At 37.4% G+C, this 22,862-nt stretch overlaps 1 protein-coding gene across 19 annotated transcripts in view; it reads right to left on the bottom strand.

Moving 5' to 3' along the window:
• BCAS3 (BCAS3 microtubule associated cell migration factor) overlaps positions 1-22,862 on the bottom strand; it is a 711,835-nt gene that overhangs the window by 631,009 nt on the left and 57,964 nt on the right. For all 19 annotated transcript variants that reach the window (XM_065531261.1, XM_065531260.1, XM_065531264.1 and 16 more), the window contains exon 6: positions 15,561-15,642. In XM_065531261.1, coding sequence (XP_065387333.1) covers positions 15,561-15,642 — 82 coding nt within the window. The remainder of the gene's footprint in view (positions 1-15,560; positions 15,643-22,862) is intronic.

The following is a 22,862-nucleotide window of genomic DNA, read 5'->3' as shown; positions in this document are numbered from 1 at the left end:
ACCATTCCTTCTGAAACTATTCCAATCAAGAGAAAAAGAGAGAACCCTCCCTAACTCATTTTATGAGGCCAGCATCATCCTGATACCAAAGCCTGGCAGAGACACAACAAAAAAAGAGAATTTTAGACCAATATCCCTGATGGACATCGAGGAGAAAATCCTCAATAAAATACTGGCAAACTGAATCCAGCAGCACATCCAAAAGCTTATCCACCAAGATCAACCTGGCTTCATCCCTGGGATGCAAGGCTGGTTCAACATACGCAAATCAATAAACATAATCCATCAAATAAACAGAACCAAAGACAAAAACCACACGATTATCTCAATAGATGCAGAAAAGGCCTTTGACAAAATTCAACAGCCCTTCATGCTAAAAACTCTCAATAAACTAGGTACTGATGGAATGTATCTCAAAACAATAAGAATTATTTAAGATAAACCCACAGCCAGTATCATACTGAATGGGCAAAAACTGGAAGCATTCCCTTTGAAAACCGGAACGAGAGAGGGATGCCCTTTCTCATCACTCCTATTCAACATAGCTTTGGAAGTTCTGGCCAGGGCAATCAGGCAAGAGAAAGAAATAAAGGGTATTCAATTAGGAAAACAGGAAGTCAAATTGTCCCTGTTTGCAGAGGACATGATTGTATATTTAGAAAACCCCATCGTCTCAGCCCAAAATCTCCTTAAACTGATAAGCAACTTCAGCAAAGTCTCGGGATACAAAATTGGTGTGCAAAAATCACAAGCATTCTTATACACCAATAACAAACAAACAGAAAGCCAAATCAAGTGAACTCCCATTCACAATTGCTACAAAGAGAATAAAATAACTAGCAATCCAACTTACAAGGGATGTAAAGGACCTCTTCAAGGAGAACTACAAACCACTGTTCAACAAACTAAAAGAGGACATAAACAAATGGAAGAACATTCCATGCTCATGGATAGGAAGAATCAATATCGTGAAAATGGCCATACTGCCCAAGGTAATTTATAGATTCAATGCCATCCCCACCAAGCTACCAATGACTTTCTTCACAGAATTGAAAAAAACTACTTTAAAGTTCATATGGAACCAAAAAAGAGTCCGCATTGCCAAGACAATCCTAAGCAAAAAGAACAAAACTGGAGGCATCACACTACCTGACTTCAAACTATACTACGAGGCTACAGTAACCAAAACAGCATAGTACTGGTACCAAAACAGAGATATAGACCAATGGAACAGAACAGAGCCCTCAGAAATAATACCACACATCTACAACCATCTGATCTTTGACAAATCTGACAAAAACAAGAAATGGGGAAAGGATTCCCTATTCAATAAATGGTGCTGGGAAAACTGGCTGGTCATATGTAGAAAGCTGAAACTGGATCCCTTCCTTACACCTTATACAAAAATTAATTCAAAATGGACTAAAGACTTAAATGTTAGGCCTAAAACCATAAAAACCATAGAAGAAAACCGAAGAAAACCTATGCAACACCATTCAAGACATACTCATGGGGAAGGACTTCATGACTAAAACACGAAAAGCAATGGCAACAAAAGCCAAAATTCACAAATGGGACCTAATTAAACTAAAGAGCTTCTGCACAGCAAAAGAAACTACCATCAGAGTGAAAAGGCAAACTACAGAATGGGAGAAAGTTTTTGCAATCTACCCATCTGACAAAGGGTTAATATCCAGAATCTACAAAGAACTTAAACAAGTTTACAAAAAAAAATCAAACAACTCCATCAAAAAGTGGGCAAAGGATATGAACAGACACTTTTCAAAAGAAGACATTTATGCAGCCAACAGACACATGAAAAACTACTCATCATCACTGGTGATCAGAGAAATGCAAATCAAAACCACTATGAGATACCATCTCACACCAGTTAGAACGGCAATCACTAAAAAGTCAGGAAACAACAGGTGCTGGAGAGGATGTGGAGAAATAGGAATGCTTTTACACTGTTGGTGGGAGTGTAAACTGGTTCAACCATTGTGAAGACAGTGTGGCAATTCCTCAAGGATCTAGAAGTAGAGATATCATTTGACCCTGCCATCCCATTACTGGGTACATACCCCAAGGATTATAAATCATGCTGCCATAAAGACACACGTACATGTATGTTTATTGCGGCACTATTCGCAATAGCAAATACGTGGAACCAACCCAAATGTCCATCAATGATAGGCTGGATTAAGAAAGTGTGGCACATATACACCATGGAATAGTATGCAGCCATAAAAAGGATGAGTTCATGTCCTTTCTAGGGACACGGATGAAGCTGGAAACCATCATTCTGAGCAAACTATTGCAAGGACAGAAAACCAAACACCGCCACATTCTCACTCACAGGTGGGAACTGAATACTGAGAACACTTGGACACAGGGTGAGGAACATCACACACCAGGGCCTGTCATGGGGTGGGGAATGGGGAAGGGATAGCATTAGGAGAAATATCTAATGTAAATGATAAGTTAATGGGTGCAGCAAACCAACATGGCACATGTACACATATGCAACAAACCTGCACTTTGTGCACGTGTACCCTAGAACTTAAAGTATAATAATAAAAAAAAATTCATAAAATCCCAGAGAAACAATTCAAAATACTGATTTTAAAGAAGCTCAATGAGATACAACAGAGTTCTCAAAAATAATACAGAAAAATAGGAAAAACAATTCAGGAATGACTGAGACATTCACAAAAGAGATAGGTATTTTTAAAAAGAACGAAACAGAAATTCTAGAACATAAGAATTCTATGAATAAAATGCAAAATATATCCAAAAGCAACAATAGATAAGATCAAGCAGAAGGAAGAATCTCAGAACTTGAAGACAGTTCTTTTGAAATAATCCAATCAGGCAAAAATAAAGAAAAAAGGATGAAAAAGAATGAGCAAAGCCTTTGTGACATTTGGGACAACATAAAGTGACCAAATATTTGAAATGCTGGTATCCACAAGGATGACGATAGAATGAAAGGGTTAGAAAACCTATTTAACAAAATGTTAGATGAAAATTTCCCAAGTCTAGCAAGAGAAAGACCTAGACTTTCACAAATAACAGGTCCAAAAATCCGCAGACACAATGTAAAAAGGTCTTCTTCCATGGCACTTTATAGTCAAACTATAGCCAAGCAAAAGAGAAGATATTAAGGGTAGCAAGCGAAAGCATTTAGTCATCTATAAAGGAGCTCCCATCAAACCAACAGTGGATTTCAGCTACAGGCCTGGAGAGAATTGAATGACATATTGCAAGTGCTAAAATTTAAAAACAAAAAACAAAAAAAAACCTGTCACCCAAGGATACTATATTCAGCAAAATTATCCTTCATGAATGAAGGAGAAATAAAGTCTTTCCAAGATAAGCAAAAGCTGGGGGAATTCATCACCACTAGACTAGGCCGAAAAGAGATGCTCAAAGGAGTCCTAAACATGAAAGTGAAAGAATAACATATACTCCCATCATGAAAATGCACAAAAGTATAAAACTCACTGGTAAACCAAACACACAAATAAAGAAGAGAAAGGAACAAAGAATATACAAACCAAACAGAAAACAAATTATATGACAGTAACAAAATCTCACATATCAATAATAACCTTAAATGTAAATTGATTAAAGTATCTGCTTAAAAGACAGGGACTGGCTGAATGTATAAAAGAAACATGATCCAATTTTGATGGCTACGAGAAATGCACTTCACCTACAGACATATATAGGCTCAAAGTAAAGGGATGGAAAAAAGGTACTCCATCCAAATAGAAACTAAAAGTGAGCAAGACTAGCTATACTGATATCAGATAAAACAGAATTTGGCTGGGCATGCTGGCCACACCTGTAATCCCAGTGTTTTGGGAGGCCAAGGTGGGAGAACCACTTTAAGCCAGAAGTTCAAGACCAGCCTGGGCAACACAGAGAAACCCTCATCTCTACAATATTTTTTAAAAATTAGCCAGGCATGATGGTGCCCACCTGTACTCCCAGCTACTCAGGAGGCTGTGGTGGAAGGACTGCTTCAGCTTAGGAGCTCAAGGTGGCAGTGAGCTACAATCACTCCTCTGCACTGTAGCCCAGGTAAGACAGTGAGACCTTATCTTTAAAAATAAACTAAATGAAACAAAACAAAAACAGTATAAAAAAAAAAGGCACTATGTAATGATAAAGGAGTCAATCCAACAAGAGAATATAACAATTCTAAATATATATGCACCCAATACTGGAGCATCCAGATTCATAAAGCAAATATTAGTAGATCTAAAGGGAGTGATAAACTGAAATATAGTAATAGTAGGGGGCTTCAACTCCCCACTCTCAGCATTAAACAGATCATTCAGACAGAAAATCAACAATGAAACATTGGATTTAAACTGGACTTCAGATCCAACAGACCTAACAGGCATGTATAAAACATTCTACCCAACAACTACAGAATATATATTCTGCGAATTTTTTTTTTATAGAGATGGGGACTTGCTATGTCGCCAGGCTGGTTATACATTCTTATCAACACACAGAACATTCTCCATGACAGACTATACGTTAGGCCACAAAATAAGTTTCAACAAATTTTTAGAAACTGAAATCTTCCAGCCGGGCCAACATGACAAAATCCCATCTCTAATAAAAATACAAAAATTAGCCGGGTGTGGTGGCATGTGCCTATAATCCCAGCTACTCAGGAGGCTAAGGCAGAAGAATTGATTGAACCCAGGAGGCAGAGGTTGCAGTGAGCCGAGATCGTGCCACTGCACTCCAGTCTGGGCAAAAGAGGGAGACTCTGTGTCAAAAATAAATAAATAAATAAAAATTTAAAAAATTTAAAAAAATCTTCTCAGACTACAGTGGAATAAAACTAAGTATCAACATGAAGATGAATTTTGTAAACTACACAAATACATTGAAATTACATAGGATACTCCTGAACAACCATTGTGTCAATGAAGAAATTATGAGAGCAATCAAATTATTTCTTGAAACAAATTTAAATGGAAACACATCATACTAAAACCATTTGGGATACAACTAAAGCCGTGCTAAAAGAGAAGTTTATAGCAATAAACACATCAAAAAAGTAAAAAACTTTCAAATAAGCAACCTAATGACGCACCTCAAGAAACTAGAAAAGCAGCCAGGCACGGTGGCTCACGCCTGTAACCCCAGCACTTTGGGAAGCCGAGGCAGGTGAATTACCTGAGGTCAGGAGTTTGAGACCAGCCTGGCCAACATGGCAAAACTCCGTCTCTACCAAAAAATACAAAAATTAGCCGGGTGTGGTGGTGGGCGCCTGTAATCCCAGCTACTCCGGAGGCTGAGGCAGAAAAATCCTTTGAACCAGTAGGCGGAGGTTGCAGTGAGCCAAGAACAAACCAAACTCAAAATTAGCAGAATAAAAGAAAGAATAAAGATCAGGGCAAACTAAATAAAATAGAAGGGAACTCCTTTTTTTTTTTTCTTGAGACAGAGTCTCACTCTGTCACCAGGCTGGAGTGCAGTAGTGCGATCTTGGCTCATTGCAAAATCCACCTCCCGGGTTCAAGGGATTCCACTGCCTCGGCCTCACGAGTAGCTGGAACTACAGGCGTGCACCAATGCGCCCAGCTAATTTTTGTATTTTTAGTAGAAATGGGGTTACACCATGTTGGCCAGGATTGTCTTGATCTCTTGACCTCGTGATCCGCCCGCCTCAGCCTCCCAAAGTGCCGGGATTACAGGCATGAGCCACCACGCCTGGCCAAGAAGGGAACTCTTATATGCTGTTGGTGGGAATGTAAACTGATATAACCACTGTGGAAAACAATATGGAGGTTCCTCAAAAATTTAAAAATAGAACTATCATATGATCCAGCAATCCCCATTACCTGGTATTTATCCAAAGGAAAAGAAATCTGTATAACCTGCACTCACATGTTTATCGCAGCACTATTCACAGCAGCAAAGATATGGAATCAACCTAAGTGTCCATGCATGGATGAATAAATAAAGAAAATGTGGTATATATACAGAGTGAAATACTATGTGGCCATAAAAAAAAATAAAATCATGCCATTGCAGCACAGGGATGGAACTGGAGGTAATCACATTAAGTGAAATAAGCCAGGCACAGAAATTCAGATGTCACATGTTCTCACTCACATGTGGAAGCTAAAGAAACTGATTTCATGGAGATAGAGAATAGGATGATACATACCAGAGCCTGGGAAGAATGTGTGGATGGAAGCGGGGTGGATAAAGAGAGGTGGGTTAATGGGTACAAACACACAGTTAGAACAGAGGTCCCCAACTCCTGGGCCGCAGACTGGTACCAGTTCATGGCATGTGGGTGAGCATTAGGAGAGCAAGCATTATGGTCTGTGCTCCACCTCCTGTCAGATCAGTGGTGGCATTAGATTCTCACAGGAGCACCAACCCCATTACGAACTGTGCGTGTAGGGGATCTAGGTTGTGCGCTCCTTATGAGAATCTAACTAACGTCTGATGATCTGAGGTGGAAGTTTCATCCTGAAATAATCCCCCTACCAAGCCCCCCATCCACGGAAAAACTGGCTTCCACAAAACCAGTTCCTGGTGTCAAAAAGGTTGGGGCCGCTGAGTTAGAACAAGTAAGCCTCAATATTCAATAGCAGAGTAGGATGACTACAGTTAGCAACAATGTATTATCTATTTCAAAGTAGCTACAAGAAAGAACTTGAAATGTTACCAGCACATAGAAATGATAAATACTTCAGGTGATGGATACCTAAAATACCCTAACTTGATCATTACACATTCTGTGCACCTAAGAAATACAAGTACCGCATAACATGCAAAATATTTGTATCAATTTTTAAAATTGAAAAAATAGGAGAAAAATGAAAACAAATGTTAAGGTTGCTTAAATAAGTAATCACAAATCCACATGATGAAAAGTCATGCAGTTATTGAAAAGCGTATTAAAGGAGAATATCTACTATCAGGAAAATGCTCAACTAATAATGTTAAATTAATAAAAGGCTACAAAATATATTACATAGTAATCCCAAGTTTTAAAACACATCATGTACATGGAGTGTGTGTATAAAGAGGCTTAAATGATATAAAACAAGAGATTAACAGAGGGTATCTTCAGAGAACAGGGTTTTGAAATACTTTTTCTTTTTTATACTTTGTGCTATATTACCAAATAATAATTGATATTACAAGTTTCAGTTTCACCATTTACCAACTGTCAATTTCTTTGAGCATTAAATCTCCTCACCTGTGAATTAGGATAATGGTACTCACCCTGAGGAATAGTGGAAAAGTGGTAACAATGTATACAATCAACCTAAAATGTTATCTGAAAAGCATCAAGCATTATATAGTTCGCTTAATTCACCTGTCTTCTCTGTTCAATACATTTCCCTCTATAGCTTTTATAGAAAAATGCCCTAATTACAGGGTTCAGCTAGGTATTAACTGAGAATCCTCTGAAATCAATTTCTTATACCTAAAACCATGAAATCACCAAACTAAAAAGGCAGCACCTCTAAAGCAGACATTCTCCCCTAGAAACACTGTTCTCTAACCAAAATCATTAAAGAAACTTAAGATGAACACAACATATGTTCTCAAGTTATAATTTACCTGAATCACATCAGGCTTAGCAAAATATTACAAAAACCTAAAAGATCACAAGCAGTAAGACCTCAATAATAACGACGAAGTATTATTTTTAAAAATACACAATACACAAGGCAAACTGAGCAGTAATTAGAGCAGAAAACATTAGAGAAGCCCTAAATCTCATAGTTTAGCCATTTAAAATGTCAATAAGCCTGTTTCCTCATCTTTGCAATAGACTGGTGAGGAATATAAACAAATGTCAGTTGGCCTACTTTTGGAGGCTTGCTAGTGTTTTGGCTGAACAGACTCTGTGTGTGTGTGTGTGTGTGTGTGTGTGTGTGTGTGTGTGTGTGTGTATTTTAAAATTTACATCTGCATTTCTAAGAAATTATTCAAGGCTAAGGCTAAAATGATTGTCTTTCTCCAAGAGCAGGAAGGAAACAGAATATGCACAAGACTACTATAATTCTTATGAGTTATAAACTCTATTAATGTAAAAAACAGCATCAGGCCAGGCACGGAGGCTTACACCCGTAGTCCTTGTACTTTGGGAGGCCAAAGCAGGAGGATCACCTGAAGCCAGTGGTTCAAGACCAGCCGGTGCATCACAGTGGGACCCCATCTACGACCACGCCATTCCACTACAGCCTGGGCGACAGAGAGGACTCCGTAATTAGCCAGGATCACTTGAGCCCAGGAGGTCAAGACTGAAGTGAGCCATGACTGTGCCACTGTTCTCCAGCTTGGGCAACAAAGCAAAATTCTATCCCAGAAAAATAAAAAAAAAAAAGGTCAGGTGTGGCAGCTCACACTGTAATCCCAGTGCTTTGGGAGGCTAAGGCAGGAGGATCACTTGAGCCCAGTAGGTCAAGGGCTGCAGTAAGAAATGATTGTGCCACTGCACTCCAGCTTGGGCAAGAGAGAGACAGACCCTGTCTCAAAATAAAATAAAATAAAATACATCATTTGATCATAAATTGATAATTTAGGAACAACACTATAAAAAGTAGCATTCTAGATTATTCTCTATAAAATATTGAATAAATTCATTATGTGGTACCCCTTCTATGGCACATATTATTATTATGCAAGTCATTGCATGGAATGCAAATATTAGAAAAACACAGCTCCTGTCATTCCCAAAAGATAACATTGTAGTAAGCGAAACTCCATAATAAAACAGAAATTTTGTGCAAAATCTACGAAAATCAGAGACTGGCAAAGAAGAACTACTTCCTGACCATGAACAATATGGAAAATGTAATAAAATAAGAAGACGAGGCTGGGCGCAGTGGCTCACGTCTCTAATCCCAGAGCTTTGGGAGGCCAAGGCAGGCATACCACAAGGTCAGGAGATCGAGACCATCCTGGCTAACAAGGTGAAACCCTGTCTCTACTGAAAATACAAAAAATTAGCTCAGCGTGGTGGCGGGCGCCTGTAGTCCCAGCTACTCAGGAGGCTGAGGCAGGAGAATGGCGTGAACCCAGAAGGCAGAGCCTGCAGTGAGTGGAGATCGCGCCACTGAACCCCAGCCTGGGTGACAGAGCGAGACTCCATCTCTAAATAAATAAATAAATAAATAAATAAATAAATAAATAAAATAAGAAGACAAATAACAATAACAAAATAAAATTTTAATTAAACTTTCAAGAAAAGTCATGATTTAAAGTTAGGCATAGTAAAATACAGAAGGATTTTCTTAGTATGAAACTAAAGATTAATAATAACCTAGTAAAGGGCTCAAATCAATGAGAAAGAATATAAACAAGTATGATATTAATGAATATAAATAGCAAAAATATGAGGATTTTCTATCCTCCCTAGTAATCAAGGATCAAAAAATTACATATGGGTACAGTGGGTCACATCTATAATCCCAGCACTGGGAGGCTGAGATGGGAGAATTGTTTGAGGCCAGGGGTTCAAGACTAGCCTGGGCAACATGGCAAGACCTCATCTCTACAAAAAATTTAAAAATTAGCCAGGCATGTTGACATGTGCCTGTAGTCCTAGCTATTCAGGAGGCTGTGGTGGGAGGATTGCTTGCGCCTAGGAGTTTCAGGCTTCAGTGAGCTAGGATCACACCACTGCATTCCAGCCCGGGCCACAAAGTGAGACTGTCTCCAAAAATAAAAATTTTTAAGTTACATATGAATAGGATTTTCTGCCATCCAGACAGGCAACGATTGAAAAGATTCATAATAGCCAGTATAGGAGAGAATAAGGAGAAATGGGATTCTCATGTATAAATGTTGGTAGACTGTCTCTAAGAGGAAATTTTACAGCATGCATCAAAATTGAAATACACAAGGCCAAGATGGGTGGATCACACAGTCAGGAGATCAAGACCATCCTGGCTAACATGGTGAAACCCTGTCTCTACTAAAAATACAAAAAATTAGCCGGGTGTCATGGCAGGCGCCTTTAGTCCCAGCTACTCGGGAGGCTGAGGCAGGAGAATGGCGTGAACCCAGGAGGTGGAGCTTGCAGTGAGCCAAGATCGCGCCACTGCACTCCAGCCTGGGCAACAGAGTGAGACTCTGTCTCAAAAAAAAAAAAAAAAGGAAAGAAATATACAGATCCTTTGAGCAATTCCCCATTAGGAGTTATCCTTAAAAAAAATTCCTTGTATTTTTTTTAAATGTACATATATGGAAGTAATAATATAACCAATAGGAAAAAAACAATAAAAATGTCCATACAATATCAATGTTAATTTTTAGCAATAATAAAAAAATACCTAAGTTCTGAAATAAAACAATGTTCACTATATATCGTTATGAAAAATATTATACACACACACACACACACCCCCTTCAGCCAATACATGTAATACATATAAAGAATCTGAACCAGTCCTGGGACATAATTATATAAGTTAGTGTTATGCATGTGTGAATAGTTAAGGGGAAAAAAACTAGAAATATATACTGTTAATATGGGCCTTCAGTACACGCTCAATATCTGAGGAAGGATGAAAAAAAAGAAGCAGTCAGGTTTATCTTTGCTAACATAGACTCACATAAATTTTCACTTCCCACATTTCAGTATTACTTCATTTTTTTAAATAATCAGTATTGTCAGTGGTTAGAATTACATGGTCCTTACTTTAAGAAATTAAAAACAGGCTGGGCACAGTGGCTCATGCCTGTAATCCCAGCACTTTGGGAGGCCGAGGCGAGTGGATCACCTGAGGTCAGGAGTTCGAGACCAGCCCAACAAATATAGAGAAACCCTGTCTCTACTAAAATTACAAAAACTAGCCGGGCGTGGTGGTGCATGCCTGTTATCCCAGCTAATCGGGAGGCTGAAGCAGGGGAATCACTTGAACCCAGAAGATGGAGGTTGTGGTGAGTCAAGATTGCGCCATTGCACTCCAGCCTGGGCAACAAAAGTGAAACTCCATCCCCCAAAAAAAAAAGAAAGAAATTAAAAACATATTAAAGGAAGTGAAAGTCTCTTTTTTACTTGTATATTAAAATATACATACTGATATATTTTATTACAAAAGTGAGGTACTAAAAGCCAAAATGGCTACTTAAAGTAATGAATAAGAAAAATTTATTACTTGGAATTCTAGAAGGACAGATTTGAAAGATAATTAGTAACAGTTTTTATCTGAGATAATACCAATTAATTATTCATAGCTTTCTGGAATATTGTATTGAAAAAAATCCTAAGGCAGATCTAGGTTCATTAAGAAAATAATCAATTATTGGCAGGGCGCGGTGGCTCAAGCCTGTAATCCCAGCACTTTGGGAGGCCGAGACGGGCGGATCACGAGGTCAGGAGATCGAGACCATCCTGGCTAACACAATGAAACCCCATCTCCACTAAAAATACAAAAAAATTAGCCGGGCGTGGTGGCGGCGCCTGTAGTCCCAGCTACTCGGGAGGCTGAGGCAGGAGAATGGCGTGAACCCGGGAGGCGGAGCTTGCAGTGAGCCGAGATCGCGCCACTGCACTCCAGCCTGGGCGACAGAGCGAGACTCCGCCTCAAAAAAAAAAAAAAAAAAGAAAATAATCAATTATTATTGATAGTGGCCATGAAGAAGCAGGGATGCATAAGCTATGCTGACATGAGTAAATGCCCATTAAATACAAAGATGGTCTTCTGAGGGATACGAAAACATCCAAATCCTTCAGTTTCTCACTTTTAGTTAGGGGACAGACTTTCTACAGAAATATCTTTAGAAAGAGAACTCACTTTTTCTTCCAGGTGTTCACTTGCAAAGTATTATACAATCCAGCAACATTCAACAAGTATTTATTAATACCTTGTATAAAGCACTCTGTGAGACACTGAATACATAAAAACAGTCTGCAAATGTAGCAAACAAGAGGCAAATGAACAATTGAAGAACATTAAGTCCTATGGGAGCACGCACTACTGACAGTGGAGAAGGAGCAAGAAGGGTTAGAAGGACATGAGTATTCTAGAAGAGGAAATAACAAATGCAGACCGGAAAGCAGGAGGATGGATCTTTTGAGGAAATAAAAGAAATTCAGTACAACTACCACAAGGGAATGTTGTTGTAATGACTAGTGAGGGGGACAGGGTAAAGATGACAGAACATGATGCTGGAAAAATGCACAGGAAGGGATTCAGTTCACAAAAGATTTATAGAACCTTGTATGCAGCAGCTCTGCTAAATTCACTGATTAATTCTAACCATTTGTTGGTTCTATTGCATTTTCTATGTACACAATCATTGTTATCGATGAATAAAGACACTTTCATATCCTTCTTTCTAATCTTTATGCCTTTTTTGTTTTTCTTGCCTTATTGTAATGGCTAGGAACTACAATAAATAGAAGTGGTGACAGAAGTCATCCTGAACTCAGCAAGAAAGCATTCAATATACCAACATTGAGTATGACGCTTGGTATACATTTTTAAAATAGATAACTTTTATCATATTCAGAACTTTTTTCTATTCCTAGGTTGCTATTTTTTTTTTTTTAATCATAAATGGCTACTGAGATTTGGCAAAGTTTTTTTCCTACTTCTATTGAGATGATCATACAGGTTTTCTTCTTCACTCTAATACAGTAAATTACATGGATTTTCTTTTTTTTTTTTTTTTTTTTGAGATGGAGTCTCATACTGTCACCCTGACTGGAATGCAATGGCGCTATCTCAGCTCACTACAACCTCCACCTCCTGAGTTCAAACAGTTCTCCTGCTTCACCCTCCCGAGTAGCGGGGATTACAGGCGCCAGCCACCATGTTCGGCTAATTTTCTGTATTTTCAGTAGAGACGAGGTTTCACTATGTTGGCCATGCTGGTCTTGAACTCCTGACTTCATGATCCACCTGCCTCAGCCTCCCAAAGTGCTGGGATTACAGGCGTGAGCCACCAAGCCCAGCCCATTAATTTTCAAATGTTAGCCAACATTGTATTCCTGGAATAAATCTTACTTTGTCCTGATGTTTAATTATTTTTATGTCATTGGATTCTATTTGCCACCTATTCATACGTAAAGTATACCAAGAAAGAAGAAAGGGAGGCAAAGAAGAAAGAAGGGAGGAAGGTATTAGATATGAGAGGTATAGGGTAAGAAAAACATAACAGCAGAAAATAATTTTTCAAGAGAAGTATTAGTAAGCCACACTGGAACTATCTCAAAAAAAGAATAAGAAATTAATTTTTAAAAATTAACCAGTACAAGGGATTTAACATCCAGATAATACAAGTTATAGAAAGAGTGAACAATGAAAACTTAATGGAAGAAATCAACAACAAAAACTGAAGCCATTTCGTCAAAATACCAGACTTGCATTTTCAAATTTAAAGGGTCCAAGAAAATGTGTGAATCAAGACACAAGGCTGCAAAGTTTCAGAACATCGGGAGCAAAGCCAACATTGTATAAATTTCCGGAAAGTAAAAGAAGCCGCAAAGAAAAAGGTATCAAAATGGCCTTAGACTCTTCAACATAATGTTACACCAATGCCTTTGAAATTCTGAAGTAACTTTCTTATAAACATGTATTTGTTATCCAGCCAAATAATCAATCAAGAGTGAAGGAAGAATAAAGACAGACAATACCTCCCACACATCCTTTTTCAGAAAGCTACATATTCCACCACAACAAATTAAAGCAAAATGGGTAAAAGAGAAAAGTGGGTATTACTCTTTTCCATTACAAGTTTTATGTGATCATTTGCACGTTATGACTTTGGGGGAAAAAATCTAAAAGGCTGCTCTGAAGGTAGTGAGTTCTCGATTGTTTACAGTCAGTTACGGATGGAACTCCTTGTTCTACTTTTTCCCCCCTTCTCACTACTGCACTTGACTAGTCTTTTTCAAAAATCTAAAAAATTAATCAAGTACAATAAAAGCTACACAAGTAATTTGCTTAACTCCTAACAGAAAACTTACCCATGTAAAATTATATTTTAAATCTAACAATATATTTTTAAATAAGTACATTATAGTAAAGGAAGAAATCTTTTTTTAAAAAGGAAAGTAAATTAAATCTACTTCTAAAGAAAATATTAGCAATATTAATTAGATATTTTCATGACATATTTCTGCCTTAAAAGTTCAGAAAAGATGAACATTGATAATACTCATAAACAAAATAACTTCACAAATAACAAGAAGAGGGAAAAGTCTGCATCTGTGAATTACCCACAAAGAAACAGAGCAGAGTCCTTTAGTAATAAAGTCCTCCTTGATTCCAGCCATCCAAAGAGAAAGCTGGCTATTCCAAAAACCTTCTAGAAAAGGATGGTCTAGAATCTTCATTGTCAAAATATTTCACCAAATTACAAATGCAACAAAAAACAGAACAAAAGAGAGAGTGACATGGCATGAGAGAGCGAGAGAGAGCACGATCAACTGTGTGAGAAAGAAACAGACAGCGAAAGAGCTGAAATCAGAATATGCCATAGAGTTGAATAGCAAGGGAGAAAATCTACACGTGACTGCAAGACACTGTTGCCTTGTTTCCTCCACCCTCCTCATTTCATTTAGGCAGATTTAGTTGCTAAATTAATCCCTATATTATTTACGCACAATCACAATGTCGTAAGTTTTCGAAAACATCAATCTCACAAATTTAGAGAATTAGCTGCTACAAGAAGTCTTATAAGACTTTTTTCACTTCAGGTAACTTTTTAAAATATAATAGAATTAAAATATCTTAATATCCTATTTTTAAAAAGATTTTAAAGTATCCAAACATGATTATTACGATTATGTTTTCAGTGCACATGCAAAAATAGTCTTGAGTGAACACAGGAAATGTAATGAGAGAATAATACCTTTGGAAAACTCAAAGTATTAAGGAGTCAGGAGTTATTTAGCCATCTAAAAGCAGGTTTAATACAAAGACATATTTGAATGTTTTTAATAAATACAAAACATATATACTATTTAAACACAACATTAAGAAGTATTCTCTATTACAGCAGAATTGCAAGCTTAAAAGCCCAAAACTCCACTTCTGACATAGCTGTAGATGCAGACAGCAGAGTCATCTACAACCCAGATAAAAGTGAAAACCAAGCTCTCCACGGCATAAGTATAACTGAGAAGGAGGGCAAAGGCAGGAGAACAACAGAGACTTGAGGAATACCCACAGAAGAAAGCTAAGCCAGAAACATAACAAAGGCGGCACAGTCAGCCAGGAAGGGATATGGGAAGAAGGATGCCATGAAAACCAAGAGAGAAAAGGACTTCAAGAAAGAGCCAGCAAAGGCAGAGGCTAAATCAAGATCAAAGAGGATGAAGATAAATCAAAACCACAGCAGAAAGTGAATGGCCATATTGAATTGGTTAAGATTACCTATTTCCATCTCAACTGACAGAACTAAGTTTATCTTTGGGGGAGGTGGGGAAGGGGAATGGACACTTGGAGGAAAACAGACTTTAGTTATCATTCTTGCTGTCTGTAGTCCAAGACCAACAAAAGAGAAACTCTTTTCTGAATGATTTTCTTCTTAAGGACTACACTCACCAAACTGTGGAGCAGGCAAGATTCTAGCCGCTCGAATTGGGCCATGTCGAACAGAGAAGAGCTCTTGTGCTTCCCCACTGATCTGCATGAGAGAAGAAAGAAAATATTTCAGTGGGAAAATGAAGGTCACAACAGTATTATATAAAAACAAGATCTTTCAAATTTTATAACAATATTTTGTCTGAAATATATATTACATCCACACACATTTATTGTTGCTCATACACGATTGTTGGTCACATTACTGCAAGTAATTTTAGAAAACTCTAAGAGCACACACTTGATATGAACAGAAAAAAAGGGTCTGTTCTGGAAGTCTATATTTTTTATCTTATTAAAACATTAGAAATCTGTACAGTTCCTGCACAACTGCCTTCTCTTTTGAGAACAAAACCGTAATACTACTCTGAAAATCTCACCTTAAATATTGTAGCAACTTTAACAAATATGTTGTAAATAAGAAAAAGCAATACATATTCACTTAAGTGAAAATGTGAATAATTTAGGTATACTTACGGTTAGGCAACTAATTGTCTGTTAACATTGAGTAAATCATGTAACCTCAATAAGCCTATATTCTTTCACAATCATAAAATGAAAAGGAAAAGCTGCTAAAAAAGCCCCCAGGATACTTCTAATTTCAATATTCTGTGAACAAAAAATTCTATATATACACAACTTTTAAAAGTCATCATTTTTATTATACACTTAAATATAAACATAGCTCAAACACTATGAATATCCAAGCAATTTGAGTCATTCATTCTATTAATTCAAAAGATAAAGGGGATGTTCAGGACATTTTGTGGGGGATAAAAATTTTTTAAAAAGAAGAACAAAAGGTAAACGGGTATGGTAATATGTGTCAAGTGTGAAAACAACTGCTTTTCAAACTGCTGATTGAAGCACTGAGCAGATTAAATTATAGTTAAGAATAGCTTTCCTATTTCCATCTCAACTGACAGAACTCTGAGTTTATCTTTGGGGGAGATGCGGAAGGGAGAGAGATTAAATTACTCTACATGGTACTGTAGTTCTCAAACCATTTTCATAATTGCCTAGTGTTTGATGAAATATGCAATATCAAAGAAAATGGCAACCATTATAAAACTAGTTCAAGATACAAAAGAACTTACAACCAATGTAATAAAGATATAAATTCAACAGAGGAAACATACTGATGGTATTTTTTTAAAAACAGGCCTGCCATACAAGCAGTTTAAAATATCAAAGATGTATACATTATAAAATTAGAAGTGTATAAATCTTACAATATTACTATAAATCTACAGAGCTCTCTTTTAGAGTAACTACTTTTTTAGATTTTTCAGCTTCTATCTGAATTTAAGAGCTGCAAACTATAAATATTTTTGTTTCTTATAAATGTTAAGTTGTAATAATGCCTAAATAACCATCATATTCATTTTGCTTATGATAATTACTACAAATTATTTATTAGCAAGAAATCCTTCTGTAGCACTTGGGATGCAGATGTGAAGAATGCGAGGACTAACTGTGCAACAATAGCACCACCTATCACCAATGAAGCACATGAAAGCTATAAACGCATTATACCAAACTATAAGAATTTATTTACTCTACAAATTCCTTTGTAACTTTTAATTTTCAGAATAAAAACCACGGCCATTATAGTCCACATTTTATTATTATAGAACAAAGTTTAAAATTTAGAAAAAGTCTTAAAAGGTTATTTGTTCAACTTGCCTGCAATGTAGTATCACACATTCTCTGAAATCTAAAAATTAGTCTTTTTTATTTTAAGTATATGTATGCTAAAAAGTGTAACACTAATGTAATCTAATTATATTACAGATTTGTTATTGGCTATTTCCACCTACCTTTTAAATTTTTAACAATAGCCAAAAGAATAAAAACACTGCCAAGCCATTTACATTTTAAAAATAAATTATTGTAACAGATAAGTGTTACCCAATATACATGTGATTTCTATTAATAAAATAAACAATATATTTTAAAATAATACCACAGAACTTACATTGAAATTATATTTCAAGTAATGAAAAATACTTCTCATTTTACACTTACAATAAATGATAGTATTCTAAAACAAAATCCACCACTCTATACTATTATTTCCATATGCCAGAGTTCTAGTATTTAGCTTTTGGTCCTATCAAATAAAATCTTTATGTTAAAGAAGTGTAACCATATTTAAAGAAGCTGCTATACTCAATTATTCAAAAAAAAGAATAAAACAAATCTGTCTTAGCATACTCACAATATGATAAAAGTTTGCTATCACTGTATTTAATACACATTTTGACATATACATAATACATATTTTGACATCAAAAAACATTTTGAAACCTGAATACACAATACTTTTCAGCAAAACAGCTTTGAAAACAAACCTAAATGCCCCATTCTAAGCTTCTATCTTAAATCCCTCCTTACACATAAGGCAACAGGTGAGGGGGAGAAAAAACATTTGGACTGATTATAAAATGCATCCCCACATTCACTGTCCATTCTTCATTACCTCTAAGGTCCCAGGATCTGTGTTTAATTATAACTCGGGGGTGGGGGTTGGGGGGAGCAGAGGAAACATTGTGTCACATTTATAGATATTTCTGAATATATTAAAATCAGGATTGTACAACCTACTGAAATTAGAAACATAATTCTAAACCATCCTATGTGAATCACAAAATGTCAAACTTCCTCGAGGAGAGAACTCTCCAAATAGTCTGTGGGAATTCTACATTAGAGTACCATTTCAGAACAGAAACAGTGTCAACAAAGTTTTTACAGATATGATGCATACATTTCAGAAAGGACACACAGAGGATGGTTAGTCTTCACAGATTCTGCTTAGGTATCTTTCTGAATAATAATTTTATACATTATGTTCACTGATAATTTTCCCTTCAAATAAGTGCCAAAACTGATTTTTTTTATAGGCTGTCAAGAGTGATTTTTTAGGTTTTAAGAAGAGACCTCATTAAAAATGGCAAGGAATCTCAAAGATAAGGATTTTATAGATCCTGAAAAGACGTATACTAAACTGTAAGTTCACTTTTAAACCAACGATAGCAATAAATACAAGAGTAGAACTAGGAGGAAGGCGAGTACCAAGCAGTATTCCAGCTTCCTGGCAACTGTGGTAACTTGGGGAGAGGAGCGAACAGGGAGAAAGCCTCTCCAAGAGCTCCTCATGGTCTCTGCCTTTGTTCTTACTGGCATTTTAATTTCTGATGACAGACTTTTGTTGTTTGGGGCATAAACCGGACGTACCAGTTTGGAGGCACAATAAGGAGAACAAAGAATGATTTGTTCACACTGTAGGAAAAAAAATCTTTTCCAACCATAGAAAATAGCTTTCGCATGGTGAAAATATGCAAATTACATACCAAACCAAAAAAGGGGTGGGGGTAGTACAAGTTTAGAATCTCACAACTCAATCTAAGGCAAAAGGAAATTACAACAGCTAAGACAATAATATATACACAGAAAAGGCTATACAAGTTCTGGGTGAGCTGTAGAAGTGCTTTTAGAGAATTCTAAAAGCAAATGAAGGTTTTCTTGCCCTCAGAATCAAACTTACTTCTAAACTTCTGATGACTTTTCATAGACTATCTAACTATAATATAGAAAATTCAAATACCAAAGACAATAAAAATACTGCTTTATAATGCTGCATTATTAGGACAAGAGTAAACATTCACATCCCCACTTTTCCCTATAGATACTGGTTAAATGGATGTTCGTGATCTGCAAATGATATTTTTTTTAGCAAACTTTATCAAAAGGTAACAAACATAGAAAAAATACACACATCCTAAGTACATGTATAATATGAATTTGAAATGTTAATACACCTCTGAACCAAGAGACATCAAGAAACAGAATATTACGGATACTCAGAAGGTCCTGCTACATCTCTTTTCAGTCATAATCCCAACTCATAACTGATTTCTATTACTTCAAGTTCTACTTGTTCATCTTAATGTAAATGGGTTCCCACAATATGTACCCTTGGGAATGGCTTCTTTCACACATTACTATGCTTATGAAATTAATTCATGTTGTTGCATGGAATCGTAGTTTTATTCCTATTGCTATATAGATTTCCATTGTATGAAAATATTATAAATTTTTTTTTTTGAGACAGAGTCTTGCTGTCGCCCAGGCTAGAGTGCAGAGGTATGATCTCAGCTCACTGCAAGCTCTGCTCCTGGGTTCACGCCATTCTCACGCCTCAGCCTCCCGAGTAGCTGGGACTACAGGCGCCCACCACCATGCCCAGATAATGTTTTGCATTTTTAGTAGAGATGAGGTTTCACCGTGTTAGCCAGGATGGTCTCGATCTCCTGACCTTGTGATCCGCCCGCCTTGGCCTCCCAAAGTGCTGGGATTACAGGCATGAGCCAGTGTGCCTGGCCGAAAATATTACAATTTTATCTATTGTACTGTTCATGGACCTCTGAGTTGTTTTTACTTTTTTACTTCTAGTTTTTAGCTCGTAAGATGTCAAGGAAGTCAGGCACAGTAGCTCATGCCTATAATCCCAGCACTTCGGGAGGCCAAGGTGGGTGGATCACCTGAGGTCATGAGTTCAAGACCAGCCTGGCCAACATGGTGAAAAGCCGTCTCTACTAAAAATACAAAAATTAGCCAGGCAAGGTGGCACACACCTGTAGTCCAGCTACTCGGGAGGCTGAGGTAGGAGGATTGCTTGAACCCAGGAGGCGGAGGTTGCAGTGAGCTGAGATTGTACCATTGCACTCCAGCCTAGGCAACAGAGCAAGACTCAGTCTCAAAAAAAAAAAAAAGATGTCAAGGAAAATTGTGAAAGATATTGAAATGCTGAACAGATTATTTTGTGTTCTGTGTGTTTTTACTATGGATTACCAAGAGCTCTCTAGCAGACCCTTTGGGGTTATCTGATTCCATAGGGGATCCACACTTTGTTTTTGACTGGGCTACTGTACAATACTCTGAGCTGTCGAAAACGGATAGTAATGCAATTGATTCTTGTGCACAGAAATGCAAATGAATTTTGTCTGGTAGAGACACAAGTGAATTCCACTCTGTAGAAAAGATTCCAAACAGTACATTTTAGTGCCAACAGAATATTAATCAAGCTTGTAGCTATTAGAAAATTTATTTCAATATTCCTAATTGCTTCTCTGCGATATTCACCTTCTCCTTTGAACCAGCTATAATAACATCCCAAATCCCAGGCCGGGCGCGGTGGCTCAAGCCTGTAATCCCAGCACTTTGGGAGGCCGAGACGGGTGGATCACAAGGTCAGGAGATCGAGACCATCCTGGCTAACACGGTGAAACCCCGTCTCTACTAAAAAATACAAAAAAATAGCCGGGCGAGGTGGCGGGCGCCTGTAGTCCCAGCTACTCGGGAGGCTGAGGCAGGAGAATGGCGTGAACCTGGGAGGCGGAGCTTGCAGTGAGCTGAGATCCGGCCACTGCACTCCAGCCTGGGTGACAGAGCGAGACCCCGTCTCAAAAATAAAAAAAAAAAAATAACATCCCAAATCCCTAATCAATGAGTTAAAAAATGCAGGATATCTGTCCCTTATACAGTTGTATGAGAATCACTGTTTTACCATTTTGAAAACAACATAATAAAGAATACTAATATAAACATTCTCACAAATGTATTTTAGTAAACATGTATATGTATTTCTCTTGGACATACATCTAGTAGAGTAACTACTTCTGTATATTAGGGCAGGCACATGTGTATCTTTTGTAGATTTTAACAAAATTGTTTTCCAATGTGATTGTACCAATTTACACTTCCACCAGCAATGTACAAGAGTTCTATCTGTTCCACATCCTAGCCAATATTTAGTGTCAGCCATTCTGGTAGGTGTCCAAAAATTATGGATTTAAATCAACAGACGTATGGTAACTGAAACAAATAAATCTGTCTCCAATGGATATGTAATGCTGCCTCAAAGTAACTATATAAATAGTCTATTATAATGGCCCTCCATGAGGGCAGATGATGTAAGACTTTTGTCCTGAAGGACCACAGATAGGTATGATAGTACAGAATATTAATGAGATTCAAGGACTCAATTAAGCAGCTCTTGGAATAAGTAGAGTTTTTTTGTAATAATGAAATTCATATCTTAATTCCAAATACAATAATGACCAATCCTTCCCTCAAACTAAGGTGCAATGATTAGGTTCTAGCAACACAATGTCCTTCAAAGCTGAAATGCACTGATTTGTAAAAATTCAGACTTCCAGTTTCCAGGCCAAAACATGGAGCTCAGAAGACTTCACTTAGATCTGACCACAAGTAAAAAGCTGAACAGCTCTTCTTACATCCGTCAGAAAAATGACATCATAGAGCAAACGGCTACCCCAAAAATTGGAGAGACAGACAGGCAGATACAGAGAATCACAATTTATCAGGGCAGAAATCCACAAGCAAGAACCTTCTCAGGAATCAGTACTAAGGTAGGAACACATAAACTGTGATTCACAAATTTCTAGAGGCTCAATGTAGACAAGACATTGTAAAATGTAAAAATTAAAAATTGTAAAAAGTAAAAATTCCAGGGGGACCCAGACCTGGGGGCCCTCACACTGATGTGTTTTACCTCCAGGAGCTCCACCAGGCCCTAACAGCCAATACTGAATAAAAATCGCCTAGAACCTCTGGTAGTGGGTGTGAAAATGGAACCATCTTGAAATATGCCAGACCAGATCTTTCTGTTCTTAACAAAGCCTGCCCTCAACAGAAACTACTTTATGAGAGCCTAACTTGCTGGGGTTATATCAGAGTTTAACCTACCTGGGGAAAAATACCCAACTCCAATCTCCTCTTACCCTTCTGTCTCACCCGAGGGTGTTAAAAAACACACCACACACACACTCAAAAAAATAATGAGAAACAAAGGACTAAAACTTACCCACAGGACTGTAGAATGCTTTCCCTCCCCACACACTGCCACTCAGTTACTAACATTCCATTTACCATAGTTCCTTTTACCCAATATATCATATCTTTTTTTTTTTTTTTTTTTTTTGAGACAGGGTCTCACTCTGTCACCCAGGCTGGAGTGTAGTAGCATGATCTCAGCTCACTGCTACCTCGGCCCCCCTGGGCTCAAGTGATTTTCCCACCTCAGCTTCTCAAGTAGCTGGGACTACCAGTGCCCACCACCATGCCCAGCTGAATTTTTTTGTATGTTTTTGTAGAGATGAGGTTTTACCATATTGCCCAGGCTAGTCTTGAACTCCTGGCCTCAGTGATCCACCCGCCTCACCCTCCCAAATTGCTGGA

The sequence above is a fragment of the Macaca fascicularis genome, chromosome 16 (genome assembly GCF_037993035.2).
Source record: "Macaca fascicularis isolate 582-1 chromosome 16, T2T-MFA8v1.1".
Classification (NCBI taxonomy): Eukaryota; Metazoa; Chordata; class Mammalia; order Primates; family Cercopithecidae; genus Macaca; species Macaca fascicularis.
The sequence above is the reverse complement of the archived record's forward strand: the minus strand, read 5'-3'. Positions and strand labels throughout refer to the sequence as shown.